At 44.2% G+C, this 23,867-nt stretch overlaps 1 protein-coding gene across 3 annotated transcripts in view; it reads right to left on the reverse strand.

The window, feature by feature from the left end:
• GALNT9 (polypeptide N-acetylgalactosaminyltransferase 9) overlaps positions 1-18,728 on the reverse strand; it is a 134,104-nt gene extending 115,376 nt beyond the window's left edge. Inside the window, exon 1 of one of the 3 annotated variants that reach the window (XM_032706032.1) lies at positions 18,505-18,728. Coding sequence is in view for 1 of the 3 variants with exons in the window: in XM_032706029.1 (XP_032561920.1) it covers positions 18,426-18,666 (241 nt within the window). In the remaining 2 variants the exon portion in view is untranslated. Of the gene's footprint in view, positions 1-6,064; positions 6,145-18,425 lie in introns of those variants that run through there. The other 2 variants (XM_032706029.1, XM_032706030.1) reach the window with 2 other exon arrangements.
• Positions 18,729-23,867: the final 5,139 nt, after the last annotated feature.

A 23,867-nucleotide genomic window follows, 5' to 3' on the forward strand; every position in this document is an offset into this window, starting at 1 on the left:
TCAAGAGCCTTGGAAATTAAGTACATCAGGACAAACTACCTGGAAGGAGGACAGATATCCAACCCCTTGTGTGCTTTGCCACATGTTTCTTCTTCTTCAAAACTGGGACTTTTCCTGGTTGCAGAGAGTACCCTGAGGCACAGCCTGGGAATATCTGTCAAGAGCTCAACACCATCAACATGGCCAGGGCTGTTCTCAGCATCTGGGCTGGAAGCTCACCCTTATTCCATCCTACACACTCTGCTCCCAACACACTGACACATTAATCCTTAGATCCTATTTAGTAAGCCCTACCAGGACAGGATTTGGCCAGAACAGTTTTTTTTTCCTTTGTGTTTTCATAGCATGCAGTCCAGATTTTAGGATACCATTGCAGCAAATACTACAGGAGCCCAGAAGGACAGTTCCTACCCCAATAAACTCACTGTCAATGGAGACAAGAAAGACGAGGAGAGAAGAAGACATGAAGAGAACATGGATGAGTGGGAGAGGCAGAGGTTGCAGTGCAGCAGTGGCCTGTGGAATTCATCCTTGTCAGAACAGCAAGAAAAAAGTTGTTGTATAGCCCACTGGAGGATTCTTTCCACTCCATTGAACAGACTCTATCCCACACACATATGGCTTCTTTGGGATGAAAAGGAGGGGATTCCCATGGAAAAGTCACCTAAGGAGAGGATTTATAGCATTCTCCAACATAATGTGATCAAGGTGTTTCTGACATGACTCCTTTTGTAGAAAAGCTTGTGATAAAAGCTCCCTACTCATTCAGGTTATTTTGAGATGATGAAAGATGGCAGTTGTGTGTCTGTAGAGGGAAGGAGTCCATGGGGATCTCTGGTGAAGCTGCTCCATGCCAAATGCAAGATTCCTAGTGCATGACTTAATACTTGGGGAAAGATGAGAGGAATATCTGAGGAAATAAAAAGAACAATGTGTAACGGAAGGTAAGGTACAGGAGAGGGATCTAGTCCATCAATGCTGAAAACAGGGCTGCTGGGGGGAAAAAAAGGAATATTCTGTCCTTGCAGAACCATCTTCTCTCCTGCATGTGCTGTTCACTGGTGCAGCACAACCCCCCTGCCCTCTTACAGGACTCATCTTTTGTTCCTTGGCTTCACAGAAACAGCACTGTGCAGGCTACTCCCTCCCTAGGCACAAAATTCATTAGTGCTTTTTAATTGGAAGAAATACTGTGTTTTTATGTACAGATATCTAATATCAAAAGTAATTGCTTTTATAGAACACTCATTTGGAGCTGGTTTCCCCTTGAGATGAGAAAATGTATTCTAATTACAACAGATAATTCAGGAGGAGATAAACAGATTGACGAGTGGAAGGACCAAGAAATAGCAGCTACACAGTCCATTGGAGATGAAGATAAAAGCTCATTTGTGAGGTAGGACACTGATTCCAAGTTTGCAGATAATAGGAGAAGTGCCAGAGTTTTGCCAGAGACTTGATAAAAACAAAAATCAATTTCCTAACATGCAGAGATCCTTAGGCAAGGGAGAGCTATCTGATACATTTTTAAACTTAAATTTTGACTAACAAACTAAAAAGCCCTTATTCCATATGCAAAACTTTAAGTGATACGTGCGTGACTCCGATTTTTCTTTCCATTTTCATTTTAATGATCAAAAAGATCATTCACAGAGAAAGATCAGTTTGTTATTTTTAAATAAGTAACAGATGCCACGATTCTTCTAGAAGTTTTAAAATCCCAGAAGACTCGTGGTTTGTGCTGGTGAAACACATGAAATGGATTTCTCTCTTCAGGGCTTTGGAGGGAAGCCAGAAAACTCCTCTGGTGATGGCATAAATCTGGAGTTGAGGAGGAGGAGCTGAAATGTTGGTGCATCTGCCCGACAGCCCACTGATATTAAAAGGAGACAAAATCTGAGTGTCATCAGTTTGGCACTTGGCCCCTGGCAGGACCCAACACCTGAGGCTTCAGAGGGAACGAAACACAAATCATGAAGTACTTGGCCAATTAAACTCTGCACTGCCCCTGGAAGCAGAGTTCCCTTCTGAACCCTATAGGCAGGTAACTAAAGCCCTGAAGCATAATATTAGATTACCCTCATTATCTTAACTCAGACAGGTAGAAATAGGGCTTAAAACTACCCAGTGTCCTTTAAAAGCCCAGCCACTAATATTGGATTCAAGGGCCTCCTGCAGCAATGAATTCTCTGGTACTGCCACGGTCAGAGTGTCACTGACTCACATGAAATGGATCATCTGTATCAATACATTAGATTTTCTTTAACTTTTTCAGGGAAGCAGAGGTGAAAACTCCTGGGGAAAGTGATCATTAAAACAATAACAGAGCCATTCCAGAGGAAGAGAGAGGGACTTCTCCTTGAAAAGACACAAGGTGCAAGAGCTAAAACTTTGAGACTGTTTAATTAGATCCAGGAACAAGGTGTTCTAGGCCAAGTTAAAGGGCTCTCATTTTGTAAAGGAGGAAAATACCTTTTGAAAAGCAAAGAGTTTGCTTGCATGAATCAGAGGTAGGGAAGGAATGCAGCAGACACTGCAGGAAGGGAGTTCTGGCCCAAGGTCTGACAGGATGGAGCCCACAGTTGGAATGATGGGGATGCTGCTGGATGCAATGACATTTTCTTGCACCTACAGAGCTGACTGCACATCTCTAACCATTAAAAATATCCCTTTGATTTCTGATGCAATTCTGGATTAGAAATCCCTGACTGCTCTATTCTCAGAACAGCTCAACTGTAGCACTCAATCCTACAGGGTTAGGTTCCATAAAGAAAAATAACTGTTTTTAAACATCAGGAATCCCCCAAAAAAAGCATCTAGCTTCAGGTCCTATGCAAGCTGATACTATACTCTATTGTGCTGTTAATAAAGTCTAAAGTAATCAAAGGCTCTATCAGATCTGACATTGCCCAGCCTGCCAAATTACTGCCTTTCAGCCCAGGTTTCAATCAGGCACCCCTGGGACACTGGCTCAGGGATCGTGTCCAAGGCTATGCAAGACTCTTCCCTCCCTGCTCAAGGGTGTTTGGAGAGCTCTGACAAGGCCAGACAAGCCCATCTCCTGCAGCATCACTCTGCAATCACACTCCACATTATCTGCAGACGTTCAGCTGCCTCCCTGCTCATTTACCTAAACAGCCTGCTATTAAATTAAACCAACACAACCACACAGAGAGCCTTCCCAGTAACAAAGTCACACAGAACACTTTGCCATTTGTGTGGCCAAGGAGCTCCTGTTCAGCTCGTTTCACACAGTACAGGGGGACAGCACCGAGCCCAGACCAGGAGCTGCTGGAACTCAACATCATAGTGCTCCTGAAAGCAGCTCTCCATTCTCCACTGCTGTGAAATCAGTCACTGAGTTCACCTCTGGCCATGGAACCACAATAAAGAGACAATGTGAACAACTGCAGACCTGCTGGCACATCCCCTGTTGTCCCTTCCACGCTCCAAGGGTCACCGTCCGCTGTCTTTACTGGCCATGAGAGAATGAAATGGTCTCAAAGTCCCCAGTTCTGTCAGAGCAGAGCCAGTTTTCTGTCTGCTGCCTCTAAACCTTATCATCAGGCATTTCTCTTTGGGAACACATGGCAGAAGAGACCAGCTGCCCCCGAGGGTGTGAGATTTCAAATACTTCCCTCCAACCTCTTAAAAACCAGTTAATTTGGATATCAGTTTTCCCAGGAGCCAGAGAGAGCCTTGGTTCCTCCCTTTTCCTTTCAGTGTGACATTGCCTTAAAGGCTCTGTAAAGGTGACATACTTCTCTTTTGCATCATTGCACAGCACTGTTGATGGCTGGTTTCAAAACATACTCATTTTCCTGACAGACCGTCTATTTTACATCCGTAGATATGTGTATTTTTCTTGACCTGTGTTTGTATTCTTCTTTTTCAGGCACATCTTTGACACCTCTCAGGGAGTTTGGCTTGGGAATTTGGCTGAGACAGAACCTGCATCTCTGCTTTTCCTCCTCTTTCCTCCTCTCACTTTATTTTCATATCTCATGTCAACATACACCACAGCTATGCCTTGCTTGTCAGTGCCAGGCTGCAGCGTCTCCTTCCATCAACCTCTTAACGTGTGCATGACTTAATTTTCTGCCAGCAGGACAAGTCAGTTCAAAACCAAACACAGGACACATTTTAATCAGCAAAAATACAGCCCAGAATCCAGCATCTAAAACCAAAATGCTTACAAATCAACAAATTAGGGCAGATTTGAAGATAAAATGGGTGAGGAAAATTACTGTGCAGAGTCTTCCTAATTGATGAGATAAACTGACAGCCACATTTAAAGCAGATCTGTCTATTAGAGGATGTGCCCAACTAAAGGTCTGAGACTCCCCTGCTCACAGAGGAGAAGGAGGATTAGAAGGAGTCCACAATGCTGAGAATCTTACTTGATTTTGAAGTGCCTTGCTATTGTTCAAGGAAATGCTGAGGCTGGATTTGGTTTTGGCTCTAGAAAGGAAAGCTCTTTATATTCACAACAGAAAGCCTGTTTAGAAATGAAAGACACAATGTTGCATGGACAGCTTATAACATACAATTAATCAGGGATTTATCAGAGACAAATAAGAAGAATTAGGTACCATATTCTCTGGGGGAAGTAAATCAAAGGATGAGATAGCTTCGCAAAAGAAAGGAGAAATGAGGATAAATAGCAATTGCCAATAAATTTGAGAAAATGAAGATGTAATGTTAGCAAAAAAATATTGGCACAATGTTTTATTTAAAAGCGGTAATAAAAACATTGCTTACTTTGATTTCTGCCCTTTCTGGTTTATTGTTGATATAAAGATAAATTGACTCAGACTTCCAGGAGCGGGAAAGCTACGATCCACTGTTACAGGCACTTTAAAACCCAGCCCTGCTATAATAACTGATTCATTATTAACAAGATTGGCTTCGTTGAGTGTGGGTATTTGTATGAATTGACTGTGACCCAGGGCCAGTTTAGGCCCTGATAAACTCACTGCAGGACAAGTGGGCTTGATTTGATAAAGGCAGGATGCATTTGGTAGCAACAGAGCATGTTTAAATTACCACACATATGTAGAATTCAGATCATATATAAAGACAACGGCCAAGTTTTTGAAATTGTGGATCAGCCTTCTTCAATTTACTTTCCTAATGCCACTGACTGCAGTAGTGCTGCTTATCTGGTTTCCACCAAGGCAATGTAAAAAAGAAATTCAATTTTTCTTCAAGCTTTCCTTTCCCTTCTGCAGAAATTCCATGAAAGAATGAATGTTCCTGTCCCCTGATGTGTCTCCGGTTTGTACTTACGACTACATTATGAGGTGTTAAATTACACAGTAAAGAGAGAAATGAGGACAGTGATAGAAGGTGCCTTTACACAGGAGAAGATCATCCTTCAGTGAAGAGACTGCCATGAATCAGAATCTGAATTTCAGAAACTCCAGTTCTGAGTTTACAGCTTGGACTCATCACTCCTCAAGGACACAAAGCTGCCACGCTCCCCGGTCACGCTTAAACTTCAGGTCACACCCACATTTCTCCTGAGCAGAAAGAGCTTCCCAGCACCAAATGGTCCCAGACAAAGGCAGTGCTGAGCCCTCTGGGCCATGACAGGCATCATGAGAGAACGAGCAGCAAAGAGCAGCACGACAGCATTTCTCTGCTCCTCACGTGATTCAATGATTCAGTCACTCCTGAAAGCCAATGAGACAAGCCAGACAAGCCAGACAAGTATCCCAAGTCTGCCACCTTGGAAAACTGAGAGTAAGGGAAGCTCTCCTGCAGTACTGGGGTAGTGTCAGGGAAATGTCATGCTGCTATAGTTATTACCCAAAATAAGCAGGAAAGCAGAGAAAAAATGCTCCTGTTAACATATTGTCAATTAACAGAGCAAGCAGAGGAATTCAAAGTTCAGATCTGAGTCTGGTTCCTTTAGAAGCTAATAACTTGATTTTCATGTTTGTGTTTAAATGAGTAAAAACCCAATTTGTCACCAATACAATTTACAGCCTGGCTTGCTACAAAACAAAGCAGTTTATGGGACCATGCTGTCTGCATTTGTCTATCAGTCTGCTTCCCTCACCTCTCCTTGTTAGATTTTGAGGACTGCTTCTAATTTCAGCCAAAGCTTGGCAGACAGTCAGAGGTCTCCAAAAATTACATTTCTGCAACTGTCACAAAAGTCAACATCTGGGAAGAAAGTGCCATTAAAATGTTCCTGCTGAGAGAAGGGGTTTGGTGAAAGATCAAATACAAGAGACCTGCTGGAGCTATTAGAGACCACCCAAATCCTCACCTCTGGGATACCAACCCACAAGAATGTCAGCTTTCTTGGTTTAGCTGCTCAAGGAACTAAACACTTATTTTTAGGATTAAATGTGTTAATTACTGGATGTCTAGGTCTATTGGATGTCTGGCAGTTATATATATCACTGATTAACAGTATCACAAATTAAGATGCCACAGAGGCTCAGACCTCAGGGCATCAAAGGAGTAGAGAGATGGGCTTTCAGAACAGCTGAAGGGTACAGGACAGACCCACCTGGAAATGAAGCCCAGGTCTCCTGAGTCTGGCTCTTGTATTCCAGAATCTTGGAATATTTTCTTGAATCTATCACTGAAGCTGCTCCTTCTGTCCCCAATTCCAGTTTCTGTGAGCTTACCACACTGCTTCTTGTCAATGAGAACCAGCTGAAGTGATGAAACAGCACCCTTAGGTGATAAGATTACTTATAAAATAATGAGGTATGTGTGTGGTCCCATTTAAAAGTACTTTCCCTGTAAAGATATCATGTTAAAGGAAATTCACATGGAAATACCCAACTTACTAAATGAGTTCTTCTCTTAGAAAGGGGGACACAGACTCAGAGGTGAGACACTGGGACAGCAGGTCACACACACCATGCCACTTTGCCTGTTTCCCCTGGCATTTATTATGAAATTAATCCCTCAGATTGTTTGTAGTAGGTGTGCTTTTCCCTCCCTACCCTTGAAAGGAATATAAAGCAAGGCATGATCCCAAACTCACATAGCCTCATGAGCAGAGAAGCAAACAAAACCTTTCTTTTTTCTTTTTTTTTTTTTTAAACAGGGAATTTGTCGGTTCAGTCTCTGCCAAAATCCTTCTGAAAATAATCAACCTTTAGTTTCACAACCATATGCTGAGACACTTGTATCTAGCACAGAGAAGCCACAGGCATGCAGTAGCACCCATCAAACAGATTAGAGGTATCTTCTTCCAGTTCAGGGACAAAACCCAAAGGTCACACACTGATTTCTGTTTGTAAACCAAATTTCCATCCAGCAATATCGTTTTATGACAGCACAGTGTGTCCCAGCCTACCCTCCCACAGAGCATTGCCTGGCCATGCCTAATTGGTGCTGATCCTGCATGAGCTGCCCTGTCCTTTGGGCCAGATTCTGAGTTTGGTGCTACAGTACCATAAGTAGGGGATGTAGGAGACAGCTTTCATCTCTTGAAACTCTGCTCCAGAATAGGTATCAACACTCTGTGTTAGGATGTGTTGTCAAACCTTGTTATGGGCTTGTCCAGAATAAAGTGTAGTCCATTGTGCTGCCACAGGGAACTCCACCTCTCCTCAGGGCCAGAGCAGTCCTGGTGGGACTCCTGCACAGACCCTGATTCCAGCTCCCTCATCCCACAGGTACTTCAGTGACCCCTAGGAACTGTAATAAGAGAAATTTTATACATTTTTCCTCTCATTCTTTCACAGGCTCCACTGTGTCTCTAAGACAGCACTATTTGTGCTCGAGCATCTTGTCAGGATGATGAAAGGCTGAGAGGAGCCTAAACAAGCAGTCCTGTAACATATGCAAAAATCCTTCTGCAACCATCAGCGCCTTCTCCGAGGGCTGCATCACTCAGCCCCTGTCCCTTGGCATGCTGGGCTGCTCCAGCCCAGCTTCAAAGTTAAGGCCATGTCTTTGTTCTCTCATAAATATTTCTCCTCCGTTTATGCACATCTTTTGTTCGCTCCTCTCACTGCGCAAAGAAGACTTGAAATTCTCTACTTTGTGAACTTTTTAATGTGTGACAGAAAGAGGGAGACAAAGAATCCGGTTATTAGGCAGATCAGGCTCAGAATGAATCACAGAAGAAATTCCTAATTCCATGACCTCATCTAAGAGGGCTCTCTGCAGCCTGGCTTTGAGTTATGTGGGCCTGGAATGGGAACATAGCTGTGAATATGGGAACCTATCAAGCTGACTCTTTCAGAAAACAGAAGGTTTTACATATAACCCCACTGGATACAAGCATTATAAAAGCCACTTTCCTTCCGGAATTAATCTGCTGTTGAATGAAAATGCATCGAGGAGCCAGATGGATCTGTTTCAGGAGGAGGATCAGGCTGGCACAGGTCTAAAATCAAAGATTATTGGGCTTGTGTATTCAAAGCTGGAATAGCTGAGAGCAAAGTGTTCAGTGCAGGTGCTGACATGTTCGGGTCTGTGCCTAAAGGAGTATCCCAGGAAGGAGGTATCGAATCAGTTTGCAAACATTAAATTGCAATTTAATTTCTTATAAATACCAGCAAAGCTTTTCACTGCTCCTTGCAATACTAGCAGTGAATAAACAATAGACATTCCTCAGCTGCTGAGAAAGTTGAAACTTCTAGCAGATGCAAAAGACCATTAAAAAATGGGAGACAAGACTGGTCACCAGGAAGAAACACACAAGGCAGGCTCCAGTGGAGCATCTGGTTGCCCATATGCCCATGATGGTTTTGGAAAGTCAGCAGCCTAAATCCACAGACCTGGATTCTGGGAATTCTCCACGGAAATTAGGTAACAGAGCTACCAACAAAGTGTGGTTTCCAATCCCAAGGCTAGCACCTAAACCACCCAACCACCCATTTTTCCAAGCCAAACCCACTCCCTGCTGTGTGAGTTGAAAGCATCACCTATTTCAGCAGCTGGGCAGCTTCTCATGAGGCTGTTTAATAACTTGACCATGATGAGCTCACTCTTACCTCATGCTCCACTCCCATCTGTTATAGGGAGCCACCTGTGATCTGTCACCATGTTTTAGGATTAACAGCTCTGTGCAGGACAATCTGTTTTTCCTGTTAGAGGTGTGAACAGCCCCTGGTCCCTGCTCTGCACCTGCAGCACTGTGCTTGTCACAAAGTCACCAGTGCAGTGGGTGTCAGCATCTTCCATCAGCAGCTTTCTGCTGGTGCCAGTCACCAGTGGGAGTGAGTTTTGCAGATACAGAATTTTGCAGCTCTCAGTAGCCTCATTTTACACATGGCTGGACGACCAGAAATCTGCCTTACAAGGAATCTATAAAGCAACTGCGAATTTTAATCCTGAGGAAAACTAACCTTTGGGTTATACAATGCTATTTCAATTGGGGATATTTTTAGCCTTATCACTGCCTTCAGTTCAGCATGCACAGGAAAGAACGCCACCGATCTTTTCTACAACACAAGGCTTGCTTGAAAATGAGTTAATATAACAAAAAATACATTTTTATTTACAAACGCTTCACATCCTAGAGGCATATGGGAGCTGTAGAAAAAATAAACTCAATTTCCAAAAGGGCAGTAAGGCCCCATTGCCAACTAAAATACAAAACCAGCATAAAAAATCCAAATGAAAAACAACCAATTAACCCTATCACCTCACCAAAAATGCCAGAGACAAAATAAGAAGCAAACTTCTCAAGTATTGCAGGAGAGGGCTTTCTAGCTGTCTTGGTGGATACCTTCCAAGGAAAATGAGCTCCTGTGCAAACAAAGCCCCTTTTGCTTTGCAAATGCTCCTGCAGCACCTCTGGCGAGACAGCCACGGTCAAGTGCTGATCTGACCTCCTGGTCTGAGAACTTCTCTTTGGAAAATGCAAACTGGAGCCAAACAGTGCAAACACAGAAGCAACCACAGACCCCAGAAGCAGGAGTCAGAGGAAGAAACACAGAGTTCATCATGTCTGTACTAGAAAGGAGAATCATTCCAAAACCTTCAAGGAGGAAGGACCCTGCTCCCAACCAGACTGAAACAGTACAGGGACATAGCAAGACTTCATCCTTTATATTATGCATACATCATCATAACTAGCCAACATACTGTTCATTCTGTGGCAAAAATACCTTCATTTGGCCAGATTTACTACTGGAGTTACTACACTGGTAACCACTGACTGTGCTGATGGCTCTGGATCAATAGCCAAGATTAATTTAGGCAACTGATTTCAACAGGACTAAGTGCATGGGTGAGCTGAGGAGAATTTGAATCATTGCTGCAGTCACAAAACCCTACTTGACTGAGTTCTCCTGCCTGAGCAGCAATGTCTGTCACTCCACAGCAGGCACTGTTGACAGCAGAGCAGGGCTGGCAGGAGCTGCAGTTTGCTTAGGAAGCACTGTCAGCTTTAGATCTGGCTTAGATCCCCGACTAAACACAACTGCTGACTGTATCACAGACATGACTGGTAACAGCTCTCCCCAGCAACAAAAACTGGTGACTCACTGGTAATCCCACAGAGAGCAGTGCTGTGCTTCACGAGCCTGTGAAGCCCACGAGAGCGGACACCCCTCACACAGCCCTGCATGACCCCCTGCAGGCAGCACTTGTGTTTCACAGCATCTGAATATTTAAAGAACTTCACGGAACAGAGAGATCCACTGGGAGGATCCGTTTTCTCCCCTGATCAGTCTCCCAGACATTAAAGCCCAGTGGGGAGACTTCTCATGCTGCTTGTACTGAGGGGTGACTCAGATGCAGCTCTGACAAACCTGGTTTCAGTCACAAACTGGGTGAGACCCTTACACTGGTGAGCACTTCTTCTCATGAGTACTCCAGTAAAGACAACTGGATGGCCTGCACAAGTCCCCCTGAAACCTTGCAGAAGGTAGATAACTGAGTTCCACAGCTGCCTTTTGCCCACACTCTCCCTCCTGCCACAGCTGAAGTGCCTGAAGAGGGGAAAGCAGCAGGCTGTACTGCCAAGGAAATCTCCTGTTGGAGCAGAGTGCAGTGCTGCACAGGTAACACAGGACTTCACATCAGCAGATTCTTCCCACAGGCGTGTCCTGACTTTGCAGAGCAGAAAGAGGTGTCAGGAATCTGTCAGGGGTCAGCAGGGCTTTTGCCAGTGCTATTCCATTTTACAGGTAGACCCTGGCACTGCAGCACCCTCTAAGGCATGTGCTCTAACATTTAGCCCAGGTGGTTAAGATTGAAAGAAATGCACTAAAGAATCCCAGAGGCCAAACACGTTCCCTTGTACCTTCATCCACCCAATTTGGGTTACTTAAATGTGATTCCAAATGAGGCTGTGAAATAGGTAACACTCTCCTGTAGTATTTTGGCATCAAATATCTCTGCCTGACAGAAGCATTTTTAGGTATCAGTGCTTAGGGAAGCTCCTTTAAAAACCTTTTCCTTAGTTTAGTTTTCTTAATCATTGCCCATTCTCCCAGGATGACATGCAAATTACAGCTCATGTATTAAAAGTATAAATCAGACTGTGGTGGCAAGGGAAAGTGCTTCTAGAGAATGGCTCCATAGGAGGTGGTGCATGGCTTAAGACATTCAGAAATCTATATTCTCACCTCCTCTAAAAATGTTTTGTTCATTTACTTCAACAACTCTTCAGCCCCCAAGAGAACTATGTGTCCACACTGCACATGATGACAAAGCAGAATCACTCTATTGTCTCCTCAGCTCTCTACCTTGCTGCTGCCCTCAGACTCTCCTTCAAAGCCACTAATCAAGGACATACTAGAAAAAAAAACCCACAAAAAACTGTTAAGTCTTTTGTCATTTGTTAGTGAGCCTCAAAAACAGCCCTTTTCTACTGCATTGTTTCACTAAAGACTGCCCTTAACAAGGATACATACAAACCAATTCCTCAATGGTCCCAGGCTCATCCCTGGTTTTTGAGCAGATCCTACAGAACCAAGACTGTCACATTCATCCCCAGCAGCACTACCATGTGTTTAAACTCCAAGTAACCCAAGTTAAATGAGGGAGCCTTAGACCAAGTTCCATCACACTGCTCCCTGATTGCTGCCTTCTGCTCCCTAAGTCTAGCAGCAAATCTTGGCTCAGGAGATGGCCTTGATACAGGTAATTTTTACACCCTTTTTATGCCCTACAGGACTTGCTGAGTAATCAGCAAGTGCCATTTGTGGTGGAGCTTGTCTCCAAAACTATCTGGGAAACTTAGATACTCCTGAACACCTGAACAGATAAAAAATATAGGGCAGAAGGACAATTGTTAATCTGTTTGCATCTGCCCTGCTGTCCTTGAAATGGGTTTTGCCTCCACCTAGGAGGCTTTCAGGTATTCAGAGCCATTTCCATGGCACCATAGCGATGGGTTTTAGGAAAAGCAGACACATCCAATTAGCATTTGGCTGCTTTAGCTCTGTGCTCTCAGGAGAAGATGACTTTGGGTCAGTGGGAGGATCTCTTATCTGGCCTTCCTTCTCAGAGACTGGAGGTAGCTTATTTCAGAGGACAGTTTTGATCAATAGGACTACAACAAGGTTGGAAGCTGCTCTGCTGTCATTGGCTTTCTTCCTTCCTGTTATCCAAGACATCACAGGCTCTTTTCATTTCCTTCCTTTTTTTTTTTTTTTTCTCCCCTTCAGTGTGTTTAAACTAAGTGATGGTAATGACTACCAATGAAACCCCTCAAATAACAACAATAATAAAAAAGTACGCCAAGTATACTCAGAGGGAGAAACTGAGAGCCCCTTAGTAAAGTTAGAGAGGGGCATTAAGAAAAGGAAGATTTGTTAAACATGACTCATTTATTTTCCTTCCTTTCATAAATCTTATTATTTCCTTGGAGAAGCGCCACGCACTCAGTGGCTGGAACTGCATTCTGAAATGATGCTCCTGGTTTAACTGCTCCCTGCCTTTATTTACTGAAACATCAAATAAACAAACAACAACCCCCCCAAAACTCAAAAAACAACCCCACCTCCCTCTATCAAGGGTATTAAGTCAGGTTTTCTAATCCTCTAAACCTGTACAGTGGCTTTAAGTGTGCAACAACCACACTGCAGCTCTTCTCTACGAAGATGCCAGACCCACATTTGCTTTTCCAATCCCAGCCACGTGCACAAAGAAATGGAAAGATACTGAACTGGAATACTGCCGAAAAGGCAACAAAAACATCATCAGTCAAAGACTTTCTTTCTGCCTCTGTAAACATTGTTTCTGATCCTATATAGTACAAATGATTCAAGTTCTATACAAATGAGTCGATGATAAAATTACCACGTGATTTTTTTTGTCCCTGTCAAAAAAAAGCTTTCTTCCCAGCTACAAAGGCAAAAAGCAGAAACATTACATAAAACCAATAGTTACTGCTATATGAAACACAGAGTACAGGGAGACTTTAAAATCACTGATGTGCTGCTGGAATGGAGACATATTTTTTTTCTATTTGTCAATATTCTGCAGAGTTGAGCACAATTTTGCCTGTATTGCAAATAAGATCTGCCCTCTTTTTTAACTAAACTTTTAGACCTTGTCTTCCCAAAGTGTCTAAATAGAGTAATACTATTTCTAATATTACCTTACATTGACACAGGGGCTATCCAAATATTGGCTTATGATGTCTTCCTTTTGTTATTTTGGGGAATAAAATCTTGACCTTCCTGAAAGCCCTGATTACGAATTTCCTCAGCTACATAAATCAAGACTAACACAACTGAAGCCAATGGGACAGGGAAATCAGTCTTTTGGACTTGACCACCACTTTGCAACACAGAAGGTCAGGCCTGTAGCAATGGTAACTTACCTACCTAAGTTTGAGAATCTCACCCAGCACAACAGAAAATACTTGTTATGCACTGTGTGGTAATCTAAGCAGTCTAACTTAAAAAAGAAGTTGGTATTTTTCAACCCCACCTTCATGAGGCCCAACCTTGCATTTCTTTTCAAAAAAGTCCTCAAAAGGAGAGCACATGAAGAAGCCCCTCACTAGGACAAGGAAAGCACAGGGCTGAGAGCAGACCCCACATATGACACTACAGTCCCCATAAATTATACTTCTAGAGATACTTATATGCTGATTTTGCCAGATGTATGTTGGCACCAGCCCATAACCAAACTGCATAGAAACAGTTACCAAATGAGAACCTGTGTGTGGGTACGAGAAGGTGCAGTCCCACTGAATCTCTCTCTGTGCACATGTGCCTTTACCTCTCTTCCCTGCTTCTCTCAGCTCTTCAGCTGAAAGTTGCCAGCTGTAAAAGCTTCCTTTTGACAAATCTGATGTGGACATTCACCTGACTCACAGCCTGATCCCAACCCTTACTTTCAGTATGGAAATCTGGAACCATTTTCAACCAGTCGCAAGCCTCCGAAGAATAAACTGTCCTGTTAAAAATACTACTGTACCTTTTAGGTATGCAGATTGCCAGGCTGAATTTTAAATGCAATCACTTTGCTCCCAGTACACTCTAAAAATCAGGAGCCCCAGTCAGCCTGAATCAGTCCTCAGCACCCAGGACCTGCTATTTCCATCACTTTAAGCCTCTGTGCTGCAATTGTGTGAATTGTCCACTTTTCCCCCCAGCTTCCTCCATGAAATGCATATGTAATATAAAACCCATTTATCTCACTGGAAATTGCTATTATAGTTAATCTTCCCAAAGAGAGCAAAATCAAATTATGATGTGTAACGAATGATAATCTGTCAAATTCAAGGGAATACTCCCAACTTATCCCTCCATATCTGAAACAGAACAGGTCAAAGGGGTCTAAAGTAGAACACATGGGTATGAAGATATGATATGAACATACATAAAGAGAAGACGAAAACACTCCTAATCTTTGCAGATTGAATGAAATCTAATTACATGTTGTATTGACTGTTGTGTATTACTGGAAGGAGACAGTGAAAAGGAAAAAAGGCAATTAGAGTGAAATTGTAGCCTGACCCTTCAATTGCTTTTGGCATGAAAGGTTATGCTCTACTTGGGGAATCAAAAATTCTTTATCCTCTATGGTAAATCATTAGCAGCAGACTTAGTTGCAAAAGTGATTAGGGGAAAAATGCAGTCAATTAAATGTTTTTTAATTTTTCCCCTTTACCAAAAAAAAAAAAAGCAAAGGAAGAAAATATCAAGGTGTTATCATTATGCCATTTCATGAATTGCTACTAAGTCTAACTGGCATTAGTTCTGTGCTGAATGACAATAAAACATATTCATCAATAGAAATACCATAGTAAAAATGAAAAATAATAGATACATTGATGAAGTAGATCTATAATAACTCAGTTTTTCAGAATAAATGTTGTACCCAAGGTCAAACATCAAGAGGTAATATCGAGTCTCACCAAGGAAATTCCACAGACACGTTTCATTGCTTTCCTTTCCCTTTTCATGCCCCATTCATTTACTTCCACCAAAACCAGCAGCAGCTGAGCAAAAAGAAAGCTTTCAGAAATACTATTTTTCCAAGTTGATAAAAAACCAGAGCACGAGCCAAATGAAAACTATTGTTTGGGTGTATGTCTGCACAGCTCTGCAGGGAATCATGGCAATTCTCCTTCATCCTCTCCTAAAAACCCTTGTTCTGCCAAAGATAATTGCAAGGACCAGCTTTCTTCTGACTTCCACGTGTGATCCTCTGCTTTCTACACACCCCTCCACAGGCACTGCACTCACTGGTTTTATTCAGGCTGAAAAGTTAATGAGTTCTCAAGTGCTCGGTTTCGGGTTGCCTCTCAATGCATTTGTAATGTTACTGTTTGTGATTATTTTCCTCGCAGAAGGTAAACTTCTAAACAACACTTCTTTGATTGTATGCAAACAAATACGTGTGACAAACAAAATTCTGTGTAGCTGCAGCTGCAGGGCTGGTCTCTCACAGAGTGACTTTCTGTTGCACTGGATCAGCTACAGAGTCCCTAGAAAATCCAGGTAAGGTCTGACCAGCTTAGGACTCATCTGAATAGAACAGAAAAATGAAATAAAAGAACACTGACATGTTATTACCAAAAATACACTTATTAGGTGGCTCTAAATTTGCTGATCTCAAAATAGAGAGGAACAAGAGCAGAAAACTGAAACATTGATCTGGACTGACCTAGCACAACAATAACATTGAGCTGGACTCAACCTCCTGGTGCTTTCAGGGGTTCTGGGTATGCAAGGAATTCACATTCCTTCTGAACAAAATCTATCCACCCATGTCTGCCTCCCCATATAAAAGTGACTTTGACCCATCCCATGAAAAAGTAACATCCAAGACAGCCTCAGACATCCCTCTAGCCTTGTGATGGAGCAGGACACAGGGCAGTGCCCCAGAAACCTCGCTCGACACTCGGGTGACACCGCAGAGCTCCAGAGCAGATGGAGTGTTTCTGTCACAGCAGCCTTTCTGTAGAGCCCTGTCACAGACAGCCCCCCTTGATCTCAGTGCTGCCAGAGCAGCATTACACCCATTAATGGCATAAGGAATGAGTCATGATATTAAGAACAGAATACCAGTGAGCTAAACCCAAACACAGATGCTTGATCCCGATTTCACTTACAGTGAAGCAACTCCGATGATTTCAGTGCAGCACTTCCTAATTTTTTAGGACTTTTTGGTTTTGCTGACACAGGATGGAAAAAAAAAAAAGGCATTTTGTTTCAGAATGAAGTAACTAATCTATGTGAATGTACCACTGTGTCATAATAAAAACACCCAACAACCGTGTCAGAGAGAAAGCAAAGGGAAATGAACAGGAAATTTGAACCATTTGCCTTCAAAAACTTTCTGTATTTTCCCGTGTAAGAACTTTCAGGAAGAAAAAACTGCCTGCAGTGTTTATTATGACCTGAAGAAACAACATAAGGTTAGCTCAAGTAATTTCACCACGAAGTTCCATACCCAACAAACCAAATTAAAGAAGATGAAGGAAAAAAGTTCCCAAAATAGGGGCACACCTTACAGAGAACTTTCCGTTTGCTGTGAAGCCCCAGTCATCACATGCCATGGTGCCTGCCTAGTATGTTAAGGACTCCTGCTGATTCTCCAGGGGATGCTGTCCTGAGATAAACTCAGCACAGGTAAATCCTACCCAAAGTCTCACCTATGAACAACATCAGGAGCAAATCAGTTTTAAGCAAAAAAGCCCCATTCAGCTGAGCTACAGCGAACTAGATGGAGAACTTCATGGCTTTCTGGAATTTGTGAGAAGGATTTTCCTCTTAAATCCTACATTCTTCAAAACTGCTCCATGGTTAGAAAACACAGCTGTTGACACTTCCCTCTAATTCCTGAATGTGTGTTTTTGTGACTAACGCCCACACTCCACGTTCCCCTTCTCTCTTCCCTGTTTATACAGATGAGAGTGTAAGGGGATGCCTGTTCTCTAACACTTGCTGGCACAAACTGCATATTACCATAACAGCCTAACTTACTTAGATTTACACATTCTTGCAGAAAGTAGTAATAGGAAACATACTTCATCCTAACCCTCCTATTTGTCTGCATTTTGAGATGACAGCAGCCTTTGTTAAATCAATGTTACGAGTAAGATTTCCACAAGCAGCCTAGGAGCACATTTGCTGTACTTAAATATATTTACACTGAAATTTTTATTTGGTGCTAGACACTAAATATTACATCTATTTTATAATTTTATGCAAAACTTCACTCCTTCAGCCTCTTCTTGTCCAAAAAACTCATGTATTTAATCACATACTTATTTCTTTGATGTCTCATACTTAGAACTTTACGAATCTATGCAAATACAAATGTATTCATTTCAAACAATTAGCTTCTGTATGAAACATTAGCTGTCCTATAACAACTTCGATGGCTTAGCCTGTTCTAGCTACCATGGAAGGGTTCTTTGCTTACCTACCAATGTTTTTCAATGCTGGGAAATTAGAATGGTATGTCATAAAAAGAACTGGTGGATGCTTCCCCTCCTCGTCAATGACAATAACAAACGTAAATGGCAAAATCATTGTGGAAACATAGGGGTGCTATGTTTAAACAGACCATTAAAAGTACACAGCGTGAGAACTCAGCAGAATGTTTTTAAAGTAGTTCTGAAACCAAGTATATGATTCCCATCTATAACCTAACAGCATATTTGCTCTTCAAACAACTTCCTATGCAGAGTTAATATACCCAGGCAAACTGTAAGAGCTGGTACAGTTCGCAGGGACTTCTCCCCAACCCGAAACTCATGAACTCTGCAGCTTCCTTAACTTTGCATCTACTGAGGAAATCCTGACTTCGGACCCAGAGCTGGCGGGGATGCAGGGTGGTGATGGGAGGCTCAATAAGCCCCTCCAGCAAAACCCTTCAGGCACCTCTTTCCCCGATATTCCAGCGCTCCAGCGGCGGGGTCGGTGCCGGGTGCCCTCCCATGGGGGGGGACACTGCGGGCGCTCTCCCCCAGCCCGGGGCACCCTCCCGGGGCACGGGGCACCGCGCCCCCTCCCAGCCCCCCGTACCATTGAGCTGGTTGTAGACCACCTCCTCCAGGTGGTCCAGGCGCTGCAGGATGGACTCCCTGTCGGCCAGGCTGCCAACCTTGGCGCCGCGGCTCCTGGCCCGGCGGTCCGCGCTCCGGACGATCTGCACCAGCTCCTGGGAGCGGTCCTGGATCCTGCAGTAGACGGAGAAGAGGATGATGCCCACGAAGACCAAGATGTTCACCGTCAACAAAGTTTTGATTTTCCGTGCCACCGCCATGGGAGCCGCCGGCGCGGTGGCCGGGGGCGCATCCAGGCGCGGCGCCCGGCGGCCCCCGCGGCCACCCGGCTTGAGGGGGCGCGCCCGGGGCGCGGAGCGGAGCGGAGGGAGCGGAGCGGAGCCGAGGGGAGCGCGGAGCGGAGCCGAGCGGAGCTGTCCTTCAGCACCGCCGCGCCGCTCCCCGCCCGGCGCCCGCCGCCGTCGCCCCGCGGGGGCCGCGCCGCGGTCAGGGCGGCATGGACAGAGAGCGGCGGGGGCCGAGCCGCCGAGCCCGCCGAGCCGCCGCCTCCGCCAGCCCGCGCTCGCTCCCCCTCCTCGCCCCGAACGCAGAGCGCCGTGCGCAGTGACGTGCTCCGGGGGATCTCATCCACAGGCACACGGAGGAGCCGCCGCCCCGCCTCGCCCGCGCCGCCCGCCCCGCGCCCCGGCCCTGCCACCCGCCCGCCCCGAGCTCCGCCGCGACCGGGCGGGGCGGTGATGCTCCCCCGCATCCCAAGGGGCCATCTTCCCTTGGTCGCCCGAGCATTTCCCCTTGTCCTGCCCAAGCATCGCCAGGGGCAGCTCCCGAGAGCGGGCGGGGTGCCCTTGGCCGCGCTGCAGCCCCGCAGGTGAGGTGATGCCACACCCGTCTCACCGCTGGAAATAAGCGGAAACCAGCTCGAGGGAGAGCCGGTGACTCGCTCGGCTCCGAGGACTTCCCAGCAGCCAAAGTACAACACCGGCTTGGGATCCTGCCTGGAAGTGACACGGCTGGGGCCACGTCCACATGCAAGAGAAGTCCTGCCAAGCATACACAGAAATATAGAATCGTATAATAGTTTGTGTTGGAAGGGACCTTTAAAGGCCCATCTAGTGCAACCACTCTGCAAGGAGCAGGGACATCTTCAACTAGATCAGGTTGCTCAGAGTGCTGTCCCAGCTGACCTCAAATGTTTCCAAGAATGAGGCATCTACCATCTCTGTGGGCAAGCTAGGCCAGTATTTTACCACCCTCATTGTAAAAATTTTCTTCTTTATATCTAGTTTAAATTGATCATCTCTTAGTTTAAAACCATTAACTGTCTAAGCTCGATGCCAGTGGACATTAAATAACCCCTTTTAACATCTTCTCCATTCCTGTTCACAGTAATCCTCCTTTTATACAAAGAAATATACCCATCTCACATCCTGGTTCTGGGAATTTTTTCCCTTTCATCCTTCCTTCTCGATTTCAGGAGCTGCCAACTCAAAATCCACCAAAAGTTACAACCTCTGTGAATTCGCTGTAACTTGGCAAGGCCAGCTCAGGGTTTCCTGAGCTATAAAATCTCCACTGCTGGTCCTACTTCTGACTCTCCTGCTGCTCACCTTCTGCAAGGCCCCTGAGGGTGCAGTTTCTTTGAGATGATGTGTTTCTGTCTTAGAGAAAATCTCCCCTTTTCTTGTGGGTATCACCAATGAAACCTGTGTTGGAGAGAGGCAGCAGCACGGAACAAGCCTAGACTGCAGTTTCACCATCATCCAATCTTATCCCTGGAAAAAGATGCCACAGGTTCCTGCAGTGTCATGTCTTGCAAATAGCTGTGTCTCTATGGAAATATGTACAGGATTTAGTTATTTCCTACGGTACTGGGTTCTTAAATGCAAATAATGCCCAAATGCAGGGTCAGATCTTCTTTCACTCAAGCTGTAGTGAAACTCTCTAGTCAGCTCAGCAGAAGCAGCTGAGAACCTGCAATTTTCCAGTGCTTTGATTATTTCAGCAGTATTCTTACTGCAAGTCTCTCCCAGCCTTACATTTTCCTAGCCAATAACAATTTGGTTTAAGAAAACATATTGAATTAATGCTCGAGTGCAGCTTATTAGGTGCCTCCACAGCATTTAATATATTATAGCAACACCTGCTGGCCTTGATATGGTTAAGAATCTGTTACATCCCTGTTTCCATCATAAACTCCAAGTTCACAAGCTGGCCACAAGAACTCAGTTTGGATTCTGACAGGAGCCTATACTTTGTTCCAAGAGCTGTAAAACACCTTCAACTCTCTCAGAGAGTTTAACAAGTTTTGAGGAGGACTTTTTTTTGCACCACTGCAGTTTTAAATGGGCTCTTTCAGAGACATGATTTCATCCATGACTGGCTTAGCAAAAGGAAACAACTGTTTGACCTAATAAATGTTTTTAAATGGCCAGCTTAAAATAGTCTATGATGTGTACAGAAGAACACGAAAATATGCTTACACAGCTGAAACCACAGCTAACACCATTCAAATATTAGCTAGCTTGTATAGATCACTGTTCCTCCAGAGATCTCAAAGCAAGTTACAAAAGATAAACTAGAGCTGACTGAAGGACAGCAGTAGTGTTTTTGGAGAAATGTCAAGGTCAAAAAATGTATTTTCTTTTTTTCTCGGAACAAAACAAAACAACCCCATTTGAAATATTTTCACACAAAGAGTACTGAGCTAAAGTCACTGTTTCCTACCCAAAAGGGTCATGTTCCAATTTTTCTTCACACAGAAAGGTGTGTATCACCAAAAGAAAGCTAGATTAAAATCAGTATATGCAACAGCTGAACTTCAGTGAAAATGCTTTAGCTGAAACCATATGAATCAGCTCCATCCTAAAAATGGGGGCCATGGGAAGGCATTGGTGGTTTATTCCCAGTCAATGGAACAAGCCAGAGGCAAAGTCAGGATCCCATTCCAAACCACAAATCCAGTGTCTCTCTTTCACTATTACCCTCTGACTGATTTTCACTCCTCCTTGTCTCCACAAGGCTCATGTTTCCACTCACGTCATCCAGGAGGGGTGAGGAAGATGCTGTAAAGACACACCACAAAACTGTGCATTCCAGTGACAGCCTACAGGTGATCACACTATTTACATCTCTCTGCTACCACTGTGCTCAGCCAAAATGAACACCTGGATGCAGGACAGCTGGCTGAAGATGAAGGTGATGCTGAGCAGCCAGAGGCAAAGACTCTCAAAAACCAGTCAGCACTCAGAAATAGCCATCTGTCACAGGCATCTCCCCTAATGGAGCAAAGATGGTTCACTGCCTTGGGGCAAATCTGGGCTGCTGCTGGGCTGTCAGATAGCTGAGGCTGTGCTGGTAACTGCAGCATGGAAAAACAAACCTTGCTCCTGTCCGTGGCTCTCCTTGAAGCTGTGCTTGGTCATATACAGTGTCGATCTTACAATAGTTATATTTGCTTGTGTTGACTTTTGCTTACTGCAGAGTGCCCCATTTTGGCACGAAGATGTTGTCAGAGAGGAAAACTTCAGCTGCTTCTGCATTTAAAATCCTGTTCTATTTAGCTACTGAGGTCAGAGATAGTACATTTCACTTAAAACAACACAGAACTAAAATATTTTGAGAACAACTCTATGAAAGTATCCATCTTACAGCCATTACCTGCAAAGACCATCATGCAACTACTCAAGACAAGACTCCAAGTCAATCTGAAGTTCATCTGGAGCTACCAACCTCAACCAATACAGAGGGACTACATGATTTTTTTAGCCAGCTAGTGAAAACTGTCTGTGTGGCAGCTGAGTATGACCAAGATACCCACCATCACCATCTGGACAGTTCTCAAGTTCAAGTTTTCCCAAAAAGTGGTCAGAAAAATTTATTAAAGAAGACCATGTCAGACCTACAAAATGCCATCCCTACTCAGAACCCTTGGAAGCTCCATGCCTTCTGTTGTACAGTCCCAGGCATGGTGGGTACACACTCAGATAACCAGTATGAGTTTCAATTTTCTATGAGGTGTTTTCTGTTGAATTTCATTTTAATGTCCCCAGGAGGAGATGAAGGAATTGGCTGATCAAACAAAATAAGTAAGATTTTACTTCTGAGGAAAGGCAAGAAGAGAGTGATTGAAAAGTTTCTTGAAAGTTTTTTTGAATTTTAAAAAGCTTAAGTTGAAAAAAAATATTGAATTCAAATTAATAACCATAAAATCATTCCCAACCACTTTTCCAGAAGGATACAAGACTGATTTACCATATCTAAAGAGACATACCTCTCTGATCATTCTACTGCATGATATGAGACATTTGCAAGAATGAATAATGCGTAGAAGGGAAGGCTTTGATGTTTAAAGTATTTGAACACCAGCTTTAAAGAAAGAAAAAGACACGACAGACAAAATATTATGCCAGTGATGATTGGCAATTGTAGATTCCAGCTGTAGTTTTTCACACACACTGACATCACCTACCACTTTCCTAATGAAACCCCAACTGCATTTACTAGCACACTGCTTAGAGTCTTCATACAGCCTAATATTTTTCTACTTTATTTTCTACTTTTCTACTTGTTTAGAAGAAAACAGCAACAAAACCAGACAGCAAAGTCTCAGATCTTCTTTGAATACCCAGACACACAGAGCTGAGGCCCTCATCCTGTTGCAAAGGGGAACTGCAGCCCCTTAAATACTTGTGCAATTTGGAGTCTGTGCAGCCCCTTCTCCCCACAGTGCCGGCAGACCCTGTGAGATGAGATCTGCACAAACACGGCCTTTGCAGGAAGCTTCTGCACAAGTACAGGTTAGGAGAGAAAGAAATGAGGAAGCCACAGCTGTCTCACACTGGAGATGTTTCCAACCAGCCTCTTTTCTGCTGCAGCCTCAGCGATGATGTCAAGCTGGTGTTACAGTGGCACAGGAGGGCTTAAAGCCAAATAATTCCTCTTGCAATAAGATGCTGCCAGGTCCCTCAAGCTCCACCTGCCACCCTGCTCCTGTCCATGCAGAGACTCTGGGAATGTTCCCAGCTCACCAAGTGCCTGTCCCTGGCAGCAGAGAGGGGCTGTGGCCAGGTAGGGCAGAGGGAGGAGTGCCCACCCTGGTGTCCATCTCACTGCACCACAAAGGCTGGAAGCCCAAAAGCCATCAGGGATTTCCATGCTGTGATCCTGTGCTGAGAGCATGGGCTCAGAAAGGGAAGGGGTGTGGTGGCTGGGGAGCCCTGAATACAACCAAATTCTGCTTTACTTGGAGCAGAGTGACAACATACTGTGCTGTGCTGGATGTGTTTGCTTTAGTGAGGTGACCTCTGTGCCACCCTTATTACAGACATGCCACGAGCGTTTATTAGCAGGGTCACAGTCCCTGTGTGCAAAGACTCTCCTTCCTAACGAGCAGACCTACTCAAAGCAGTGGGCAAGGCACAGGGATTAAGTATTCACGAGATTAGCCTGAAGGTGCCAAGTT

The sequence above is a fragment of the Chiroxiphia lanceolata genome, chromosome 18 (genome assembly GCF_009829145.1).
Source record: "Chiroxiphia lanceolata isolate bChiLan1 chromosome 18, bChiLan1.pri, whole genome shotgun sequence".
In the NCBI taxonomy this organism is placed as follows: domain Eukaryota; kingdom Metazoa; phylum Chordata; class Aves; order Passeriformes; family Pipridae; genus Chiroxiphia; species Chiroxiphia lanceolata.